The 17821-nt window shown below is 47.3% G+C and overlaps 1 protein-coding gene and 1 long non-coding RNA gene across 2 annotated transcripts; both read right to left on the reverse strand.

Annotated features, from left to right (window-relative positions):
• Positions 1 to 2828: 2828 nt before the first annotated feature.
• Positions 2829 to 5199, reverse strand: LOC125737143 (uncharacterized). The gene is made up of 3 exons (XR_007396460.1): positions 4904 to 5199; positions 4514 to 4580; positions 2829 to 3438 (listed from the first exon to the last, which is right to left on the reverse strand). It is a non-coding gene; the product is annotated as an uncharacterized LOC125737143 (long non-coding RNA).
• A 3609-nt stretch (positions 5200 to 8808) lies between these two features.
• On the reverse strand, positions 8809 to 15885 carry slc22a17 (solute carrier family 22 member 17). The gene is given in 13 exon segments (XM_049028284.1): positions 8809 to 10260; positions 10481 to 10592; positions 10758 to 10981; positions 11111 to 11216; positions 11316 to 11425; positions 11555 to 11720; positions 11899 to 12053; positions 12940 to 13043; positions 14357 to 14548; positions 14550 to 14698; positions 14701 to 14802; positions 14805 to 15050; positions 15505 to 15885. Coding segments are annotated over 12 exon segments (1719 nt in total). The 5' UTR covers positions 14827 to 15050; positions 15505 to 15885; the 3' UTR covers positions 8809 to 9983.
• Positions 15886 to 17821: the final 1936 nt, after the last annotated feature.

The following is a 17821-nucleotide window of genomic DNA, read 5'->3' on the forward strand; positions in this document are numbered from 1 at the left end:
CTCCCATCATCGTCGTCTGTGTGTGGCCAGCTGTACCAGCAGGTGACCCCACCAGCCCAAAGCTTTCATGCTACATAAATAAAACCCCAGTGACAGATATTTACCCGGTCACCGCGGCATCGCACAATGGACACGAGAGCCGGGGGTCACGATCCAGGGTTACTAACTAACATGGCTGTAGACAGCTTAAAGCATCCGTGCCGCACGAGAAAGGCAGCTGAATGACCCGTTTGACAATCTGTCTTTTGGTCAACGGTGTGTTCTTAAGGGTGTTGATGTCTGGACCATTGTACACAAAATCTAGAGACGTACTCGACAGAAATGTTAAGGTACACCAATAATGCACCACAGAATGTATGAAGGTATATTTGCAGATCTTCTAATAAAAACATATCACTGAAATTATAATGCATTTCATTAAAATACAACAGTTTACTGATCCTGTGTGAGAAGGATAAATATTCCTCCAGTAATATTTCTACAATGCTGTATATCACTCATTAAAAGTATACAGGCCTTTTTTTTACTGAAGGGTGTGTGTATTTTCCTCTGCTGCAATGAAAAAATAAATATTAGAACAGTTTTCACTGAAAGTACTTGCTTCACTTGAAATCCCCCATTAAGCCTTTTAAGTCCAGCATATGTGTTTTGTGTATGTAAAATATCATAAAAAGTAATCAATAGCTTTACAATTAAAAGTTATACAATTACAAATAGTATATTATAATATATATGCCTGTTTTGAAAATGTTAATTTTCTCCAACATTACTAATGTATTAGGTAACAATTACAGTATAACACAATGTTCACGTGCATTATCCTGCCAGTATTTGTTTTGCATTTGTTAACTTTATAATTAAAAAAACACTTATTTAACGTCCTGTTTCAGTAAAGCCAAGCACTGAGTGCAAAAGGAAAAGTTTGATTGCTGAAGAGAACCACCTTCCAACATAAGGTCAGCAAACTTTTATCAAGATAAAGTGCCATATTTATTGTAGGATTTATCTATCTATTTATTATCGATAACACTGTGCCGTCATTTTTCCAGATTCCAGTCTTTTTGTGTTATGAGGTTTCTGAGTGTTTTGCCTCAATCCCATTTTTCCCATAACGCTATTACGTAATAGGAGAACATACTGCATTCTGCATGTGTGTATATCCACATACACACACTGGATTGTCACACCCTGTAAACACTGCAGCTGTTGAAGCTGCTGTCTTACGGATTTAAGTGTGAAAACACAGCCGGATTCCTCACAGCGATGGAGCAGCGACAAAACACTGCACGTGAAGTGCTTGTGGTCATCCTGACAGGGTCGCCACTGCTGAGTGGCTCTAGCGTCACGGCGACAAATGTTTCGCGCGGCCGCGAGATGCCGAGATATTGTTAAAGGGCTGCTTCAGATGATGACGGGTGACAGCAAAGACGGGAGACGGACCTGCTGGATTCTCCGGTGAGGATGGCATGTAGCCAGCTGGCAGCTCGTAACTGCTTCCCGAACAGTGTGAGCGAAGGGTTCAGCAGCCACGTGGCCGCAGTTGCAAGTCATGGCCTGCAAGCTGCGCTTCGCGTTCCACGCAATTTGCTAATTCTTTTATTAGCCCAGTCTGACACACACCATGCTGTGCCTCTTTCGCATGGTTACATAGCCCATTCCCAGCTGCCCTGACCCCGTACTGATCAAACAGCAAGAGACCCCCCCCCCAACACGGCCCTCATCTATAACCTGAGTGCCCTGTTGTTTTAATCTAAATCTCCTTTTTGATCACATGTCCAAATGCAACCCCCCCATTCTTTCATATTGAGTGTCTCTCTCTTCTGTTGGACATATAGAGCCTCTGTTCATATTTATAGAACCGAAAAGGCTTTATTTAGGAAAATGTCATTTCAGCACTGATTATTCGGAACCTTTTGTTGTGAAATTTACAAAATGAAGGCACATGCGCAGCCACCGTGTGGGCATTGTATCGGCAGTGAGATGCCCGTGCAGCTAGCCGAGACATGATCCGCGCCAACTTTCATTCTTGAGTCTATGTATGGTTTTAGGTTGACATTTTAGCAGCCGTTGAGAAATCTGGCCACATGCAATTAAAAGAAACGATATAATATATCCCACTTGCCAATTCATGTTCATAGCTTACCCACTGACTGCTTTCACAGAGATAACTATGATCAATTAGGGCAGAGGAGGAGAGTCATGGATATGAGAGCACAAAGATGGCAAAAGCGACCCGTTGACATGACAAAACTCTCAGTCAAACTGAATTTAGAAGCCTCTCTCCTCCCAGGGGCTTCCGCTGGTACCCGTAGAGACTGTCCCATCCCAAGGGTTCATGACTGGCTCAGAGGTTTGGGACCCAGCCCTGGAGTACTACTGACAAAGCGGCACTGAGGTGAATCACTGATACCAGGCAAGTACAGTGCTATCTGCAGTTCATCGGGCACTACAGGAGAGACCCAACAGCACTAAGGATCTGGAGGCAAACTACTTGGAGCCCAATACTAAATGCATCAATCAGTAACAGAACAGGGCTGAAGAAGTAGGTGCACCGTTATCTAAGGAGGCCAGTTCCGGGGCAATTATACCAGGAAGCGGAGCTGCGATCGCCTCTCCCACTGTGCCTCCGGGAACAGGGTAAGCGACAAGCTGACTGGCAGTTAATCCAAGAAGACTTTACTGTGGCTTTGTGGCATAGTTGTGAGATAGAATCCCATAACAGTGCATTTTAGACTTTTCAGAACCACCCAGTATGAAGAGCAGACTGCAGCTTAGTTAATCACAGCTGAAGAATGAGACCTTCTGCCTTTGTTAATCATGGTGAGCTTTGACCATTTTTTAACTGGCGGTACGTAGAGAGTACCACAGTAAAGTACCGTGGAAAATGAGAATGTTCACAGGCCAAAAGATAATGTTTCTATGTCCCTGACTCTCTCATTCTTAAATTCTGTGTGCAGTAGTTCATATGTAATACAAGTATTGCTGTACATTTATGAAGCTGAGTTAGAAATTGTAAGGCAGGGATTTTATATAGTAAGGCGGAGTGACACAGTCACACTGGGTGGGAAGGCAGAGAAGTAGGATTAAGCTGCTTCACCTTACAGCGCGTAAACAACCATGACTTTCTGCCTTTAAGGCTGAAAAATGCAGCTTCCAGTCACAGCCGGAATCGAACCCTGAACTCTAAATATGTGCTTCATAGCATAATGCATAACAATAGATTCCCATTTCAGATGACAGTCTGGTGACTCAGTGCCTTACCTTTGGCACCTGTCGGCTCCTGTCGGTAATGCTCTCGTTGTAAATGACCTTGACTCTGCCTCCATTCTCGTTTTAGGTCTCTAATCCTCTCCAAAGCCCCCCAACCCACTGCTGCCACCAAACAGGCAATACTGCTGAAAGACGACGAACCACATGGTATCTCCGGATGGCCTCCACCTTGACAACAACCCAACAAGACATTTTAACGTTGTTCTACTGTATCTGTCTTGTATTTGCATGTCAGAGAGCCATTCAGTCAGCACTATTCACCCACCACTTTGCAGTGTGTGAGCTTGTGTGGGTACACTGATCTTTCAGCTGGTCATTAATACACATTCCAGGATCGCATACATTCTCTCTGGCCAAATCCACTTAGAAACAAGCGTGTTTAACTGGGATGTAAGTTGACATTTGCTAAAATCAGTTATAAAAGAAGACAGGAGTCAGGTTATGCCATTAAGGAGTTCACAAAGTGTAATGACTTTATATTGTCACCAGGGGCATCATTATGCCTGTTTCAGAGGGGCTTTGATGTGTTGCCATTTCCATTACATCCCCCTAATAAAGGCATTATGATTAGAGTCATAAATCACACTCCAGATCACAATTTGTTTTATCGTACATATCTGTGCAACATAATTCTCAAAAATGTATACTGAAAAGTAATTCTAGGCATATGAATATGTAATTACCATACTTACTGTATTACCATAAAGCTCCTAGCAAAACAGACTGAGACCTGGATAGAAGATAGAGCATTGATGGGGAAACTGGTCCATGGAGGGCCAGTGTGGATGCGGGTTTTTGGGATGGCCTCGCGATCGACCAATAAGAGTGAGTCCCCTGGACTGGAGGTGAGAACCACCGCTTTATTATTGGCCGATTGAGAGGTCATCCCAAAAACCCGCACCCACACCAGACCTCCATGGAACCCCTGAGGTAGAGGATCATCATAATCTAGCATGGTCTTGTCGTTCATGTAAGATTAACTTCACACTAATAAAAATAACACACGGCTGCACACTTTACAGTAATTTACCTTATTGATTGTCTTCCCACGGAACATAAAAAGCAGCATGTTCATAATGTCAGTATATGTAGACCCCAATCATAAAAAATCAGGATCTGAAGGCTGGTTCGCCTTAGAACGCTTGGTGCCATTTTGCCACTGGGTGGGGCCATTGAGATTGAATTAGTGGCATATGAAAGTGGGTGGCATGCTGGCTCAGTGGGTCATGGGTTCAAATCTCACCTCTGCTCTGTGCATGTAGTTTGCATGTTCTCAGCATGTTTCCTGCGAGGGACAGCAGGAGTCCAGCCTGTGTCAGGCACAGAGACACAAGGCTCTGTGTGTGAGACAGCTTACAGACCATTAACTTCCAAAACAAGCCCACATCACACTTTAAACAGAAACAGACAAAACAGTCTGGTTTTTAAAACAGTGCAACTCTAACATGTTTTAATTAATAACTGTTTATTTATATCTAAGGACCAAATAAACTTCACACAGAAAAGCCTTTGAAACACTTTATGTCTTTTGGCTGAATGTTTTCCAAATGCAATTTATTTTTAACTTTGTATAAATCACAGCTGCACCTTGACTACATTTACATTCATTTAATTTTTAAAGCCCTTTACTGACCTTGACGACTTCCTCCAACATGATGAGTATTACTCCGTTCTTCTCTTGTTCTTCTCTTCTCTGCCCCACTTCCCTCTTCATCCTTCTTCGCACCAGTGATGGAGTGGAGAGGGAGAGGGTGATGGAAGTTGGGTTAAAGCGGGGGGGTGGGGCAGGGCAGGATGGGGCAGGGTCAGGGGTCAGGGGGTTGAGAGATTTTGTAAATGCTATTAATGACATTAACACTTTGACACCAACAGAGGACCTGAAGGGAAGCAGAGAGGCAGAACAGACCGGAAGCCACAAAAGCATGTACAGCCACTGACATAACAACTGACACTGGCTGTGTGCATAAGAGGAGGAAGCAGCATCACATGCACACAGACAGGCACTGTGAACAGACAGGAAAACTCTAATAATTGACTTTACAGCTGACACACCGACATAAACACTGGCTGCATGCATAACAAAATGACTCTTCATCACATTAATACAAACAGGGAAACACAGAAGCTGAGACTGATAGATCCAAACACTGCTCATACCAGAAGGACTAGCATTCAGTGTGGCAGAGGTGTTGCCTATCCGAGGTCAGATATATACCAGCGGATCTGAGCCCAGATCAGCATGGGGAACCACTGCAGTGCGTTTTTACAGAAGCATCCCGCCCCTCTTGGGCAGGCCGTCAGCACTGGAGTCCAGGAAAACCAGCCCTCATCTACTGCAGTCCCAGTGTGTCATCGTTTCCCCTGTCCCCCAATCCCCAAAAAGCACCATGTGGGATAACTTCCAGGAATGAGGAATATCTCCGCAGAGGCCTCCCACATTCCTGACCTCCACAGCCGCACTACATGGATGGTGCGTGTCCTCCGTACCCAGGCTCTGTGGATGGTGCGTGTCCTCCGTACTCAGGCTCTGTGGATGGTGCGTGTCACCTGTCTCCCCACTCTGGGGATGGTACATGTCCCCCCTCCCTATACTCTAGGGATGGTGCCTGTCCCCTGCCTCTACACTCCAATGATAGTGCCGATCCCCTGTCCCCAGACTTTGGTGATGCTGCAAGTTCCCCGTCCCCTGTCTCCACACTCTGAGGATGGTACACTTCCTGCATCCCCATATTCTAGGGATGGTGCGTCCCCTGACTCCCCACTCCAGGGGTGCTGCATGTCGACCTGTCGATATGCTCCAAGGGTTGTGTGTGTCCCCGTCCCCACATTCCAGTGATAGTTCCTGTCCCCTGTCTCCCCATTCCATGGATAGTTCCTGTCCCCTGTCTCCCCATTCTATGGATAGTTCCTGTCCCCTGTCTCCCCATTCCATGGATAGTTCCTGTCCCCTGTCTCCCCATTCTATGGATAGTTCCTGTCCCCTGTCTCCCCATTCTATGGATAGTTCCTGTCCCCTGTCTCCCCATTCCATGGATAGTGCCTGTCCCCTGTCCTCCCATTCCCATGCTCCAAGGGTTGTGTGTGTCCCCGTCCCCACACTCTGGGAATGATGCATGAGTGTGTGTTCCTTTTCATTTGACCACCTCTTCTCCATCGCTCTCTGTCTACCTCACTGTCTTCACTCATTTTCTTCACCCATCTTATCTGTCCCTCTTTCCATACAGAAGCCTCCAGCATGTTCTGGAAACAAACACCCATTGTTAATGTTATTTTATGTGCAGCCACTATCAGACTCTAAACTTCACACTGATATTTACCTACTTAATGATACACTATTAATATTATGGTATCCTTCGTAACAATTTTTACCTCCGTAACCTCAACAATATTGGCCTCTTTAACAATATTTACCCCATTAACAATGCGTTAGCTCTCCATACAGCCACACCACCTCATAACTTAACAGACTCAAGCCTCTTGTCACGCTTTGGCCAAAAGCCCTTTCAGTAGGTTCACCAGCCAGATCATGTAAAGTGCAGAAAAATGGAGGTTTACATATTATTTACTGAACTGTTGGTTTTGTTTTCTGATTATTTCTTTAAGCTCAAAGTACAGACGCTCCGCTACTTATGAATGAGTTACGTTCCGAACGGCAGTTCGTAACCTGAAAAGTTCATAAGTCAGTATTCAACATCAACAACAGCCCAAGGAACACAATTTGGAGTTACAGTCCTCTTTGTTCATATGTCTGAAAGTTCGTAAATAAAAGAGCGTCTGAATAACAAGTACTGTTCTATTGTTACTGTGCCAGTTCAATAAAAATGTATATATAGTACCTATATTATAATCTGTCTTTTTGAGAATAATTGTGGATTATCACTCTCTCAGCTGCATGTACATCCATGTCCATGAAATGGTGCCGCTGTCACGCTGTCTAATATTCCCTGAAAACCTGTCTCATTGCAGTGTGCATATAAATGACTCCAGAACTTTCTTCACATCCAATCACCAATTCTGGTGCAGCTGGCAAACACTATACAGAGGATCAATTTACATAATCTGCATAGTTACAGTGTGAAATGTGCACTTCATTCTTAAGGACTGTGAATCAAATCATAAGGATTTCAGGCAAAGCTAAGTTTCCACTCTGCTGTTTGTGCATAGAAGTGATGGGAAAGAGAGAATGGATGCATGGAGAAGACGGAGCGAGAAGCACCGTTTGCAGAGATGAAAGCAAGCGGCGTGCAGGATTGTTGACATTGCGGTGCAGAAGGTCAATAAGGCGCCAAATCGTTCGTGATCTCGGACGGAGTGGCAGTGACAGCTGTGTGAATAGCTTTGCCATTGTCTCATCCGCATTACTCACGTTGTTCCTCACAGCATATAAAATAAGTTACAGGAATATGACCACAGCTGCAGTGATTGCTCCAGCCTGTGTGCTATCTCGGGAAAGAGGCAGCTGTATTCAGGTATATACCTGTCATCAAAGTAAAAGTATTTAAGATGCCAGACAAACATTACCTAGTTCCCTATTTTCAGAGAGCCAGCAGTGTCACCCAAACATTTTTGCGACAAGACCCAGGACCAAACTCGATATGCCCAACACTAGGGCCAGATTATCAGGTGATGCCCGATGCTACAGTCACAATGTTACCGCTGCGTTTCGGCTTGTGTTTATTATAGTCTATTGTGATTTGCTGCTTTAGTCCTCTCAGGGAGACAACCGTTAAGCTGCACTAATCCTGATAATTTACAACACACTATAAAAACTATTTATAGCTTTTATACATTACGACCAGCTCCATGACTGGGCTCTTTGCAGCCTGAATCATCAACCACCTCCCTTAGGAAGACCACCCACCCAGCCACGACCTCCTCATGCTCTCCAGGATCAGCATACGTGGGGGGATTTTCAGCAAGGAGGTGTACAGCATGTAGCTGGGACAGTTCACACTCTGTTAGAGGGCTGAAACATTAGGGGTATACCTTACCGTCCAAACATCAGCAAGAAAAATGTATTAATCAGGCCCTAAATGTTACTGGTCATGACGAACTGCAGCTGGCATCTTTGGGATCTTCAGGAGAGCCACATATGGAAAATCATCCCACAACCCCGAAGAGGAAAGACCAATATTCCACAATAAAAACCTCAACGAACAGGAATGGCTTTTATGAAAAGGTTGAGTCTACTTGCAAATACTGACAATATGAAAACATATCAGTATCATACCAGAGGGGAGCAGAGATAAGATAAATTAAAATTTAAAGGGGACTAATATCCATGGACGTTTATTTAGGTGGGAGGTTCTGCAGCTTTCGTTTCTGGTCATGACTGGTCATGAGTAGCGGATTTGCTGGTAATTCAGGGGAGCAAAGAGGAATTTAAAGCACAGCAGCTGGAGAGGAATCAAGCAGGTTGGGGCAGAGCTTGACGCGGTATGAGATCACCCCCCACAAACCGACATGGGGGAGGCAGCTACTGTCACCCGGACCGCTCAAGTCACGTAGCTCAGTGACAAGCAAACAGCAGACAACAGAAAGACTTTACGCTTTTATTTTGAATTAAATCAGATCAGATAATTACCAACATAATTACATCACTGTTATTACTTTATGGTTATAATTTAGAATAATTACCACAGTAGCCATACACCGTATTACCATTGTTACCTTTTATTGTCACTACTGTTTAGAAAATGCAAGGTCATCAAAATGGAACTAAGAAATATGACAAACCGTTCAGTCTAAGTGTGTGTGTGTGGGGGGGGGGTCCTCACTCCCTTTTATACCTTCATTTATGTTAAAAGAAGCCCCTGAAGTGGCCCCTCACCCAGCGAACCCCCCACATTGAAGTCAAGGCCTTTAAAACACACACCGCCCCCATATGGCTGGAGGAAGTGCAGCAGGTACCGGCAGCCAGCTGTTCTGCATGCAGGTCAGCACACCACAGTGCTTTTCTGGATCTGTGTTATTCACTAAGAAAATGTGACCTAATTTATAGGAAATGCAGGGCAATGACAGGATTATATTTAACCAGACCCAACTAGAGATCCACTGCCGTATTTCACCGGAATGTTCAAAGGTCCAGTGAACCCAAATGCGAACTCGGGACACTTTAGGCGTGGGCTTTGGAAACACATAAAGGAAACAGACCGGACCGGAACTACAGGCTCTTCAGAGGGACAATCTTTGGTTCCGGGTCTGAGTTCTCCAGCATTTGGGACATAATGTACTTCCGTTTGCTACATCAGGACCATGGCGACCCCTCACTGTGATGGACTCGCAAGATAAGTCTGGCATCTAGGCAGGGTGAAGAGCCTGGACACGGGTGTCCCACAGACAGCGAGTATCCTGAATCCCGTTATCACCATCCTAGTGGAATCAGGCAGGAAGCGTGGGGGGGGGGGGGGGGGGGATGCTCAGAAACTTCCAGAAGTTTCCATGTTGACCTCTGGAACACAGGCATGTCAGTACTGCGGCAGTCCAGCAGGACATGGTGGACGCAAACTGCGCAGCATCTCTCAGAAAGGCAGGGCGCGGCGCCGAGGGGAAGCAATGTTATAGGTTAACAGAAAGTGCCGTGCTGCTGGGAGCGTCAGCCATAGGCTGTGTATTTACATAGCCCCACCTCCGTCCTCTTTCATGCATCGCTCAGCTTTGACGGACAGCAAAGCCTTCCAATCCCCGTGCCACAGGGACAACATGAACAGGCGCTAGGTCTCTGGGTTAGGCGTGGCCAGTAGGGGCACGTTGTCCCTCCTCCTCCGGCCCAGCGGGGGGCGCCGGAATTGCTCCCCATCGGCCAGTGTCTGGGGCAGGGGCTTCCTCTTGCTCTCAGGCAGAAGGAGGATGGAGAGGACAGCCAGTAGCGCCAGGGAGGAGTACACTACGTGATGCAGGAAGTAGCCATAGCGATTGCGTAGATCCATGAGTGGTGAGCTGAGGCGGCCAACACAACCCAGGGCCAGAACCGCGCCCACCCCACTGCCTCTGTGGAGGTTGGTGAGGGTGATGCCAAGGGGAACAAGGGGTTAAACATTACAGATGTCAAAAGACCAGCAATTTCTGCTTACACAGCTCACATAGAGAAGGCTACCAGTTCACTGTGAAATTTTACTTAAAAACAGTCAGAAAACTCAAGTCAAAAATTTGAATTATCATGTGAATTATCAAAATGGACCAATGGACAAAGATGAGGACAGACCAATACCTGATAACTGTAGGAATGACTTCCGCAGTGAAGAGGATGGACAGGAAGGCCGCAGCCTGAGAAGAGAACAAGCCCAGCACAGAGAAGACCGTGATGGCTGACTCAGTCAGGTCTGAGAGGGAGAGAAAGTGAGAGCTAGTTACTGCAGAGCACTGTCTGGGATAGGGTATAGGCAGATCCAGTTGTGTCAAGGAAGGTGTTGCTGTAATAGCCATAAATGGCCACACGATGGCAGCAGACACAACAGAAACTCAACAAGAGAAACAGTCCAACTTACACTCCATCAGCCCTAATAGGATAAGCGAAGCCAGTCCTGTCATTGTCATTGTGAGCAGAAGGATGCCACGCCGACCACACCGGTCCACGGTGGCCCATAGCAGCAGCCAGGCGCCACCCCCCGCGCAGACTGAAAGCAGGTACGTCCAATAGAAGCTAGGGGCGGTGCCTCTGACGTCACCGCGGAACGAACTGTAACAGTGGTTGATGCCATGCGAGATAAACCTGGAGGAAAGAAAGAACAGACATTACAAGCCTGAAGAGAGCAGCAAAGTGCACAAGCTAACAGCACAAGCGTCAACTAAACCCGGACAGCAAGCCATGTTTGACCTTCAGAGGGCAAACAACACTCACGAGGTGAATCCCAGAACACAGAGGTTCTTCCAGATGTTCCTGCTGCGCAGAAGCTCAGGGAAGGACAGGTGGGGGCGGCCAGAGGGAGGGGATTCAGACTCCAGCTCTGAGTGGAAAAGCACGGGAGTCCACATTCAGTGAGCAGGGTCGGGGGGGTGGCTGGGAAACTGGCCCCCCCTGCAGGACAGCGGGCGGCTCCAGTTACCTGTGAAGCTGTCGTCATCTCGCTCCCGGCGGTCGCTGAAGGAGTGCAGGTCCGATGGCCGCTCGGAGAGGAGGAGCCAGCGGGGCGACTCAGGGAACAACCCTGGCATGCTGTCGGGGGGTGGGGGGTGGGGGGGTTGGTGGGGGCAAAAGAGGCCATCTGTCACTAGCTGTAGCTGGGTGTCATGCAGACTGGTGCTCAGATCTTCTCAAGCTGATCGTGTCCCCTCCCTCCCTCACCCATAGCTCAGGAAGAGAGACAACGGCGCCACCCCCACTCCCAGCAGCCCCCGCCACGACTGGCAGCCCAGAGCCACGCCCAGCAACAGCAGCTCCCCAGCAACGGTTGTCAGGCCTGCCGCCATGGTGACTGGCAGCCTCAGCGATGGGTCACAGAGCTCCACACCTGGTCATGACACAGAATTACAACCCAGATCACATGACTGCTTTAATATAAAATAAGTAGCATTCAGTTCTGCAGTGATAACTGAGAAAAAATAATAAATACCAGTGGATTATCTTTAGATATTCTGCTGAAGGATACATATAACATAGCAAACATCCCTTCGCCCCCCCCAACTCACGCGTGACATAAAGTGTGAGGGAGACTCCAGCAGTGACCGCAGCGAGGCAGAAGCGGGTGACAATGAAGGCGGCGGGCGAGGGGCACACACACACCAGCACTCCAAAAATGACAGACAGCGAGAGCGAAGCCAGGAGAGTCTTCAGTCTGCCCAGCCTGACGGAGAAGGAATGAGGCACAGACAGAGATGGGGGTGTCACTGACAGGCACTCTACCTGGGATAGGGGCATGCCCCCCCCACCCTTCACGGGTATGGATTCACACCTACATCCATACAGACAGGGCCTCCACCTTATATGTGAATCATACCTTACCGGAGCTCAGCTCCGCCTCCTCCAACATTAACATTTCTTGTCCCAAAATTTAGTAAAGGATTCAAAGTGAACAGTCGAATAAAATCATGTTTTTCATCACCTTTAATATTAATTTTCATTAGTCACTCTGATTTCTCAGGTGGATGAGATATTCCTACATGTCACCTGATTTCTGCCCTGTGCATTTGTCTTCTGACTTATTTTATTTATGCCAAAACTTCACTTACTAGCTAGGCTCTGCTGTAAGTCAGACGTGTAAGAAGCAGTCTGTGAATAACTTGATATTTTAGTGCATTTTCACAGGAGCATTACAAATTGAAAATGCAAGAATATTTTGATGCATTTTCACACTCATTTTCATGTTATGTTTCAAATATTCAAGGACTATTTAAGCACACAATGTGTACAACATCTATATAAAAAATACTTTGATCATATTTTTTATTTATTTTGTATTGCTTGTAAGACAACAGGCTGACACATTAGCATATTGCATCTTCAAGACTGCAATCATAAATACACATGATAACTAACAAAGTAATGTGCAGGTGAGATATTCAGGACCCCCCCCCCCACCTCCTCTCTGATTTAACCCTTTCCCACAACACTGCATAATGTCACCTTTACACAACCTTCAGCCGGATTAATGATTACAGTCAATTTCAACAACGGGATCAGTTGCACACACCCCCCCCCCCCAACAACACCCCCTCCCTCAGCCCTCTCACCGGTCAGCTGCATAGCCCAGGGTCAGGAAGCCCGTCAGCAGGCCCAGGATGAAGCAGACCTCCTCCACTGGCACCAGCCAGTACTGACCACACACCAGGTCCCACTGGCAGGAAAAGGACGGCTCTGTTAGTCAGGTCAGCGCCATCAGACTCTCTGTTAATAAGCAGCACTGCAAAAACCAGTGTTTAACTCCTGTTCTTAAAGCTGTCACTGATGCCGTTATGGAGATGGGACCCTAGACAGCTGTTTGCATGCACTGTAAGACATAATAACCCTGTTTGTCCAAGTTATCATCATGAGGGAATTGTTCGAATTCAGCATGTTAAGGATTTTCATCATTCTGATCTTTTAGGTCCCAGGTTCTCACACCAGGTGATTTACAAAACATATCGGCTACTGAACACCACTGACTACAACACTGACCGGACAACACTGACTGCCCCAATCACCTCTGCCCAGCCATCACGGACCACTTCGCTCATATCCAAGCAGCAGAAGACAAAATGCTCACAGTTTTGCACGTTCTGTCAAGAGTAACCATAACTTTAGAGACAATGAAACCTTATGCAAACCAGAGGCTCAAACACACCAAACCGGTCATGCCGGAATGCAGGGCAGAGCATACCTACAGCCCCAGCCCATCTCACCATGTCTCGCACCCCCTCTCGCCTCGGGGCACTGTGTTCAAAGGGAGCCCCATCCAAGATCACCCCCCCAATCCCCAACACCTGTTTGTTAGGAAGCACTGGGCAGACATGCGGTCCACTGTGACACCACAACAGGGCTGTCAGGGCGAGATATATGGATGGGGGCAGGACACACCGACCAGGGTGAAACACCGGGTCAGGACACACCGATGGGGACGAGACACACCACCCTGACCTTGACAATGGGTATCGGAGACATCTGACACCATCCTTTAGATCACTAGCTAACTGATACATCAGTCCAATTTTATTAAAAAAAGCGCAAACACACACCTTCATGTGGGATTTACTGCTGGTTTTGGGTCTGAGGAAACAGGCCCAGGCTCAGATCCCGCCAATGGGAGCCCGAACCTGCACTACCCCCCAGCACAGAGCCGCTGCGGAGCTCACGCAGAGAGGCATCCCTCTACTGACAGATGGCTCGCAAATACATCACTACAGCACAATCCACTCCAGAGGTTTCCGACAGCGAGCAAAACACCTGGGACAGGAATGGCCTCCCTCAGCAAAGAGGGACAGTGAGCAGGGTGACAGGCTGAAGGCCCCTCAGACACCATGGGCGAACGCCGCCTCTCACCCCCAGGCAAAGCGTACATTGCAGACACGGGAAATGCATCAAGAAGAAATCAAGTCAGTAAAATCACCAGCATTACATGTAGAGCTCACACACACAGCACACCCTCCGGTCTCCTGGCGACGGGCCCCGTACCTCGGTAACGATGTTGTTCCTCAGGCCCTCCGTCACGTTGTACTCCCAGCCGCTCTCACAGGCCTCCAGTCCCACCTGGGTGCCATTTACAAACTCGTACTGCTGGCACTGGGACCAGTGGCCGGGGTCGCCGGGGTGCGACCCCGTCTCCCATGGCAACGAGGAGTTGAGGAGCTGCGGTGACGGCGAAGGCAACTGGCAGCCGGCAGCGGTGGGGGGGAGAGAGAGTGAGGAGGGGGTCGGAGGAGAGCAGGAAGGACAGGAAGAGGTTGGGCAGGACAGAGAGAAAGAGTAGCAGCCTCTGTCGCTTTCGGCCCAGAGCCAGAACCATGACCTCCCCGTGGGGGGCAGAGAGGGGGGAGGGGGGAGTACCGAAGGACCAGGGGAGGAGGGGGTTGGAGAGGACGGCAGGGAGGGAGGGGGTGGGGGGCACGGGGAGGGGGAGGAATAGGAGGGGAGGGTGAAGCCATGAGTTAGGAGGTGGGAGAGGGGAAACGGGAATGAGTGTCAGCAAGCCAGGGGACCTGTCTGCTAATGAAGATGTATGTCTACGAAGGGGAGAAGGAAGCAGAGAGACACACACACACACTGAGAGGGAGAGGGGCTAGAGAGAGAGAGAGAGAGAGAGAGAGAGAGAGAGAGAGAGAGAGAATTCTGCCTGCCTCTCTCCCTCTCTCCCCTCCTCTTCAATAATCTGTAAAAAGACACAAAGAGATAGCAGTCATTTTATCTCCACAAGAAAAATATCTCAGCTCTAGGTATTGTAACAGCAATAGGGACATGGAAATAAAAACAATTAAAAATAAAAAAAACAATCATTTTGAAATTAAGAAGAATCCATGACCAGGGGGGTATTAACAGAAGATCAGACATGCAAGTTTGAATGAGCTGCCTTTTTTCCCCCAAACCGGCTCTGACTTGGAAAAACCCAGATATGTCCCTCATAAAACCCGGAGCTCTGTGAGACGCATTCACAGGCCCAGCTGTGTAAGAACAAGAAGCGCACTACCATTACATAAGGCACGTTTGGGAATATAGGGTGTAGCAGGCTGCGGATGCACAGGTGAAGTAGACGGATGCAGGCTGCTGCAGACAGAGAAGTAGTGACCCAGGGAGGCACTGATCTGAAGGCACTTTCACTCACTCACCTGGCAGTACGAACCGCAGAGCCCCAGACACCGGCTCCTCCGCCGCCTGTCTGTCCGTGAGATTCAAGCACCGCTCCGCTCCTCTCTTTCTCTCTGTTTCTCTCTGTTTCTGCTCTCTTTATCTGTTATTCTGAGCTCAGCCAAATATCACCGTCCAGGGACAGTCGAGGACATCAGGCCAGGGATACTGCACCGCAGCTTCACTGGAATCTCCGCTGATACGCATCGTGCATGTTCTCTTGGGGCTTGATGTCCCGCTCCTGTCGTCGCTCACTTCCAGCGCTGTCGCCGGAGCGGGATTCGCGTCCTCCGACAGAAAATGGGATCGCATAAACACTTCCGCATGCGCCGGCTTAAAGGGGACGCGCCGTACAGAGGGAGCAGTCATGTTCCTCCCGACACCGCCCGACATCTTCGGGTGCTGCCGCCAGGGCGGTCTACTTAAGCCCACGCCGCCGTTAAATCTCAGTTTTTAACCGCTACCTCTGCTCTTTTTGACTCGCAGATGGGAATAATCATTCACCAATGAAGAAATATCTTCTGAACTCCAGTGCAATATATGCTTACATAGACTATTATCATGTCTAAAATTGATCCTGTCAGACTTAACAGAAGTGAATACCCCCCCATCCCTTTCTATCTGATGAGCCACACCTGTTCCTGGTATTTACCTGAGTACAGGTGTGGCTTATCAGAAGCCAAGTAGGATAGAAATCCTACTGGACGGTAGCTCTCCAGGACCGGAGTCAGAGACCCCTGCTGTACAGTGTTCAGAATATGTTTTCTCTGCCCTCTGAAATTTTTCGCAAGGCAGTTTACTTGACGAATCACAAATAATAAAGTATTATCCATCCGTCCATTTTCTGAAATAGCTTATCCTGTTCCGGGTCACGGTGGGGTCCGGAGCCTATCCCGGACGCTACGAGTGCGAGGCAGGTATTATACTAATACTTATGTATTAATGAACCACAAGCTAGCTTCTTAGATACTGATCTCGTATTAATTTATCATTAATGAATCGTAGTACATGTTTTATCTCAAGCAATTACTACATTTGTCACTGTATTATTAGTTCTGTAGACCTTTGTGAATTACTGAGGGACATACTTAAGGAACTACTGAAGGAACAAGTCACGAATAACACAAGTTAAATACTGATCTCATTTTTGTTCATCATTAATGAATCTTTCATCCAAAGCAGTTACTGTGTTTGTTACTATATCTGTTAATTCTCCCTTTTGTGAACTATTAAGGGAATGACTGAAGGAACAAGTCATGAATTTTACAAGTGAAAAATTGATTTCATGTTTCTTCATCTTTAATGGATCATCCTTTATCTCCAGGTAGCGACTAGGCCTGAATTTGATCATGATATGTTCATAATTTGTACTACAGTAGTAAATGAGTTATTAGTAAGTATTTGTACCTTGTCAGGTAAAATGTTAACAATATTCAGTTTTGAATATCTTCCGCCCACTCATTCGTAAAAAAAAAAAAAAACACATGCTACGTTAATAAAACTTCATTATATATAAACACATAGTCCAGTGACAAAAGACGACCATGCTTCCGCCAAGATTGTTGGTGAATTTGCATCTTGCATATGCATAGTGTTAATTCCACTCATAGGTGCACAAAGGATGCGTGGAATTAATGCAGAGTATACATAAGTGGACGCCTTGGGAGAGTGGAGTTTAAACCCACTCTATAGTCTACACCAGGGGTCACCAACCTTCCCCAAGATTCATTGTGTGGATTTGTCAAAGGACCCAGTCTACAGAGGCTACATAGACCCACATCCTACAAAAGATTCAGCCCCAGCGTCTAAATTCAGAGGCTGCATCCCTCAAAGGAAGCAATCTACGAAGGCATACCAGGGTGCAGCTCCTGAACTCGGACCCAGCCCAAAGGTTCCTGGTTCAGGAAAAGGGTCCTGGTTCCTGAAAGAAGTTCCTGCGGTATGAAAGAATCTGTTGGGCAAATGGCCTGGAAGGAAGGAAACACTCCGCTTTATTGTGCCAACTGTACACAGAAATGCTTTAGTTTTTATTTATAACTTATTCCTCGAGGGGACTCGCACAGAGGTGACAGTGAAGCTTGTGGTCAGAGCACAGCGTCAGACCTTTTGATTGTAAGAGTCTTAACCTGCAGAGTCACATGCCACCGACAGGGGGCAGTAGAGCCTAGTCTCCCCACTTTATGGCCTTATGCAGGTTTTAATAAAGAAGGGAGAGAGACCGAAAGGAAAGGCATGGATGACGATCAGTCACCCTGATGGGATCTCTGTACATGATAAAAGGGTCTTGGTAAGCTTTCG

Source organism: Brienomyrus brachyistius, chromosome 1 (assembly GCF_023856365.1).
Source record: "Brienomyrus brachyistius isolate T26 chromosome 1, BBRACH_0.4, whole genome shotgun sequence".
Taxonomy (NCBI): Eukaryota; Metazoa; Chordata; class Actinopteri; order Osteoglossiformes; family Mormyridae; genus Brienomyrus; species Brienomyrus brachyistius.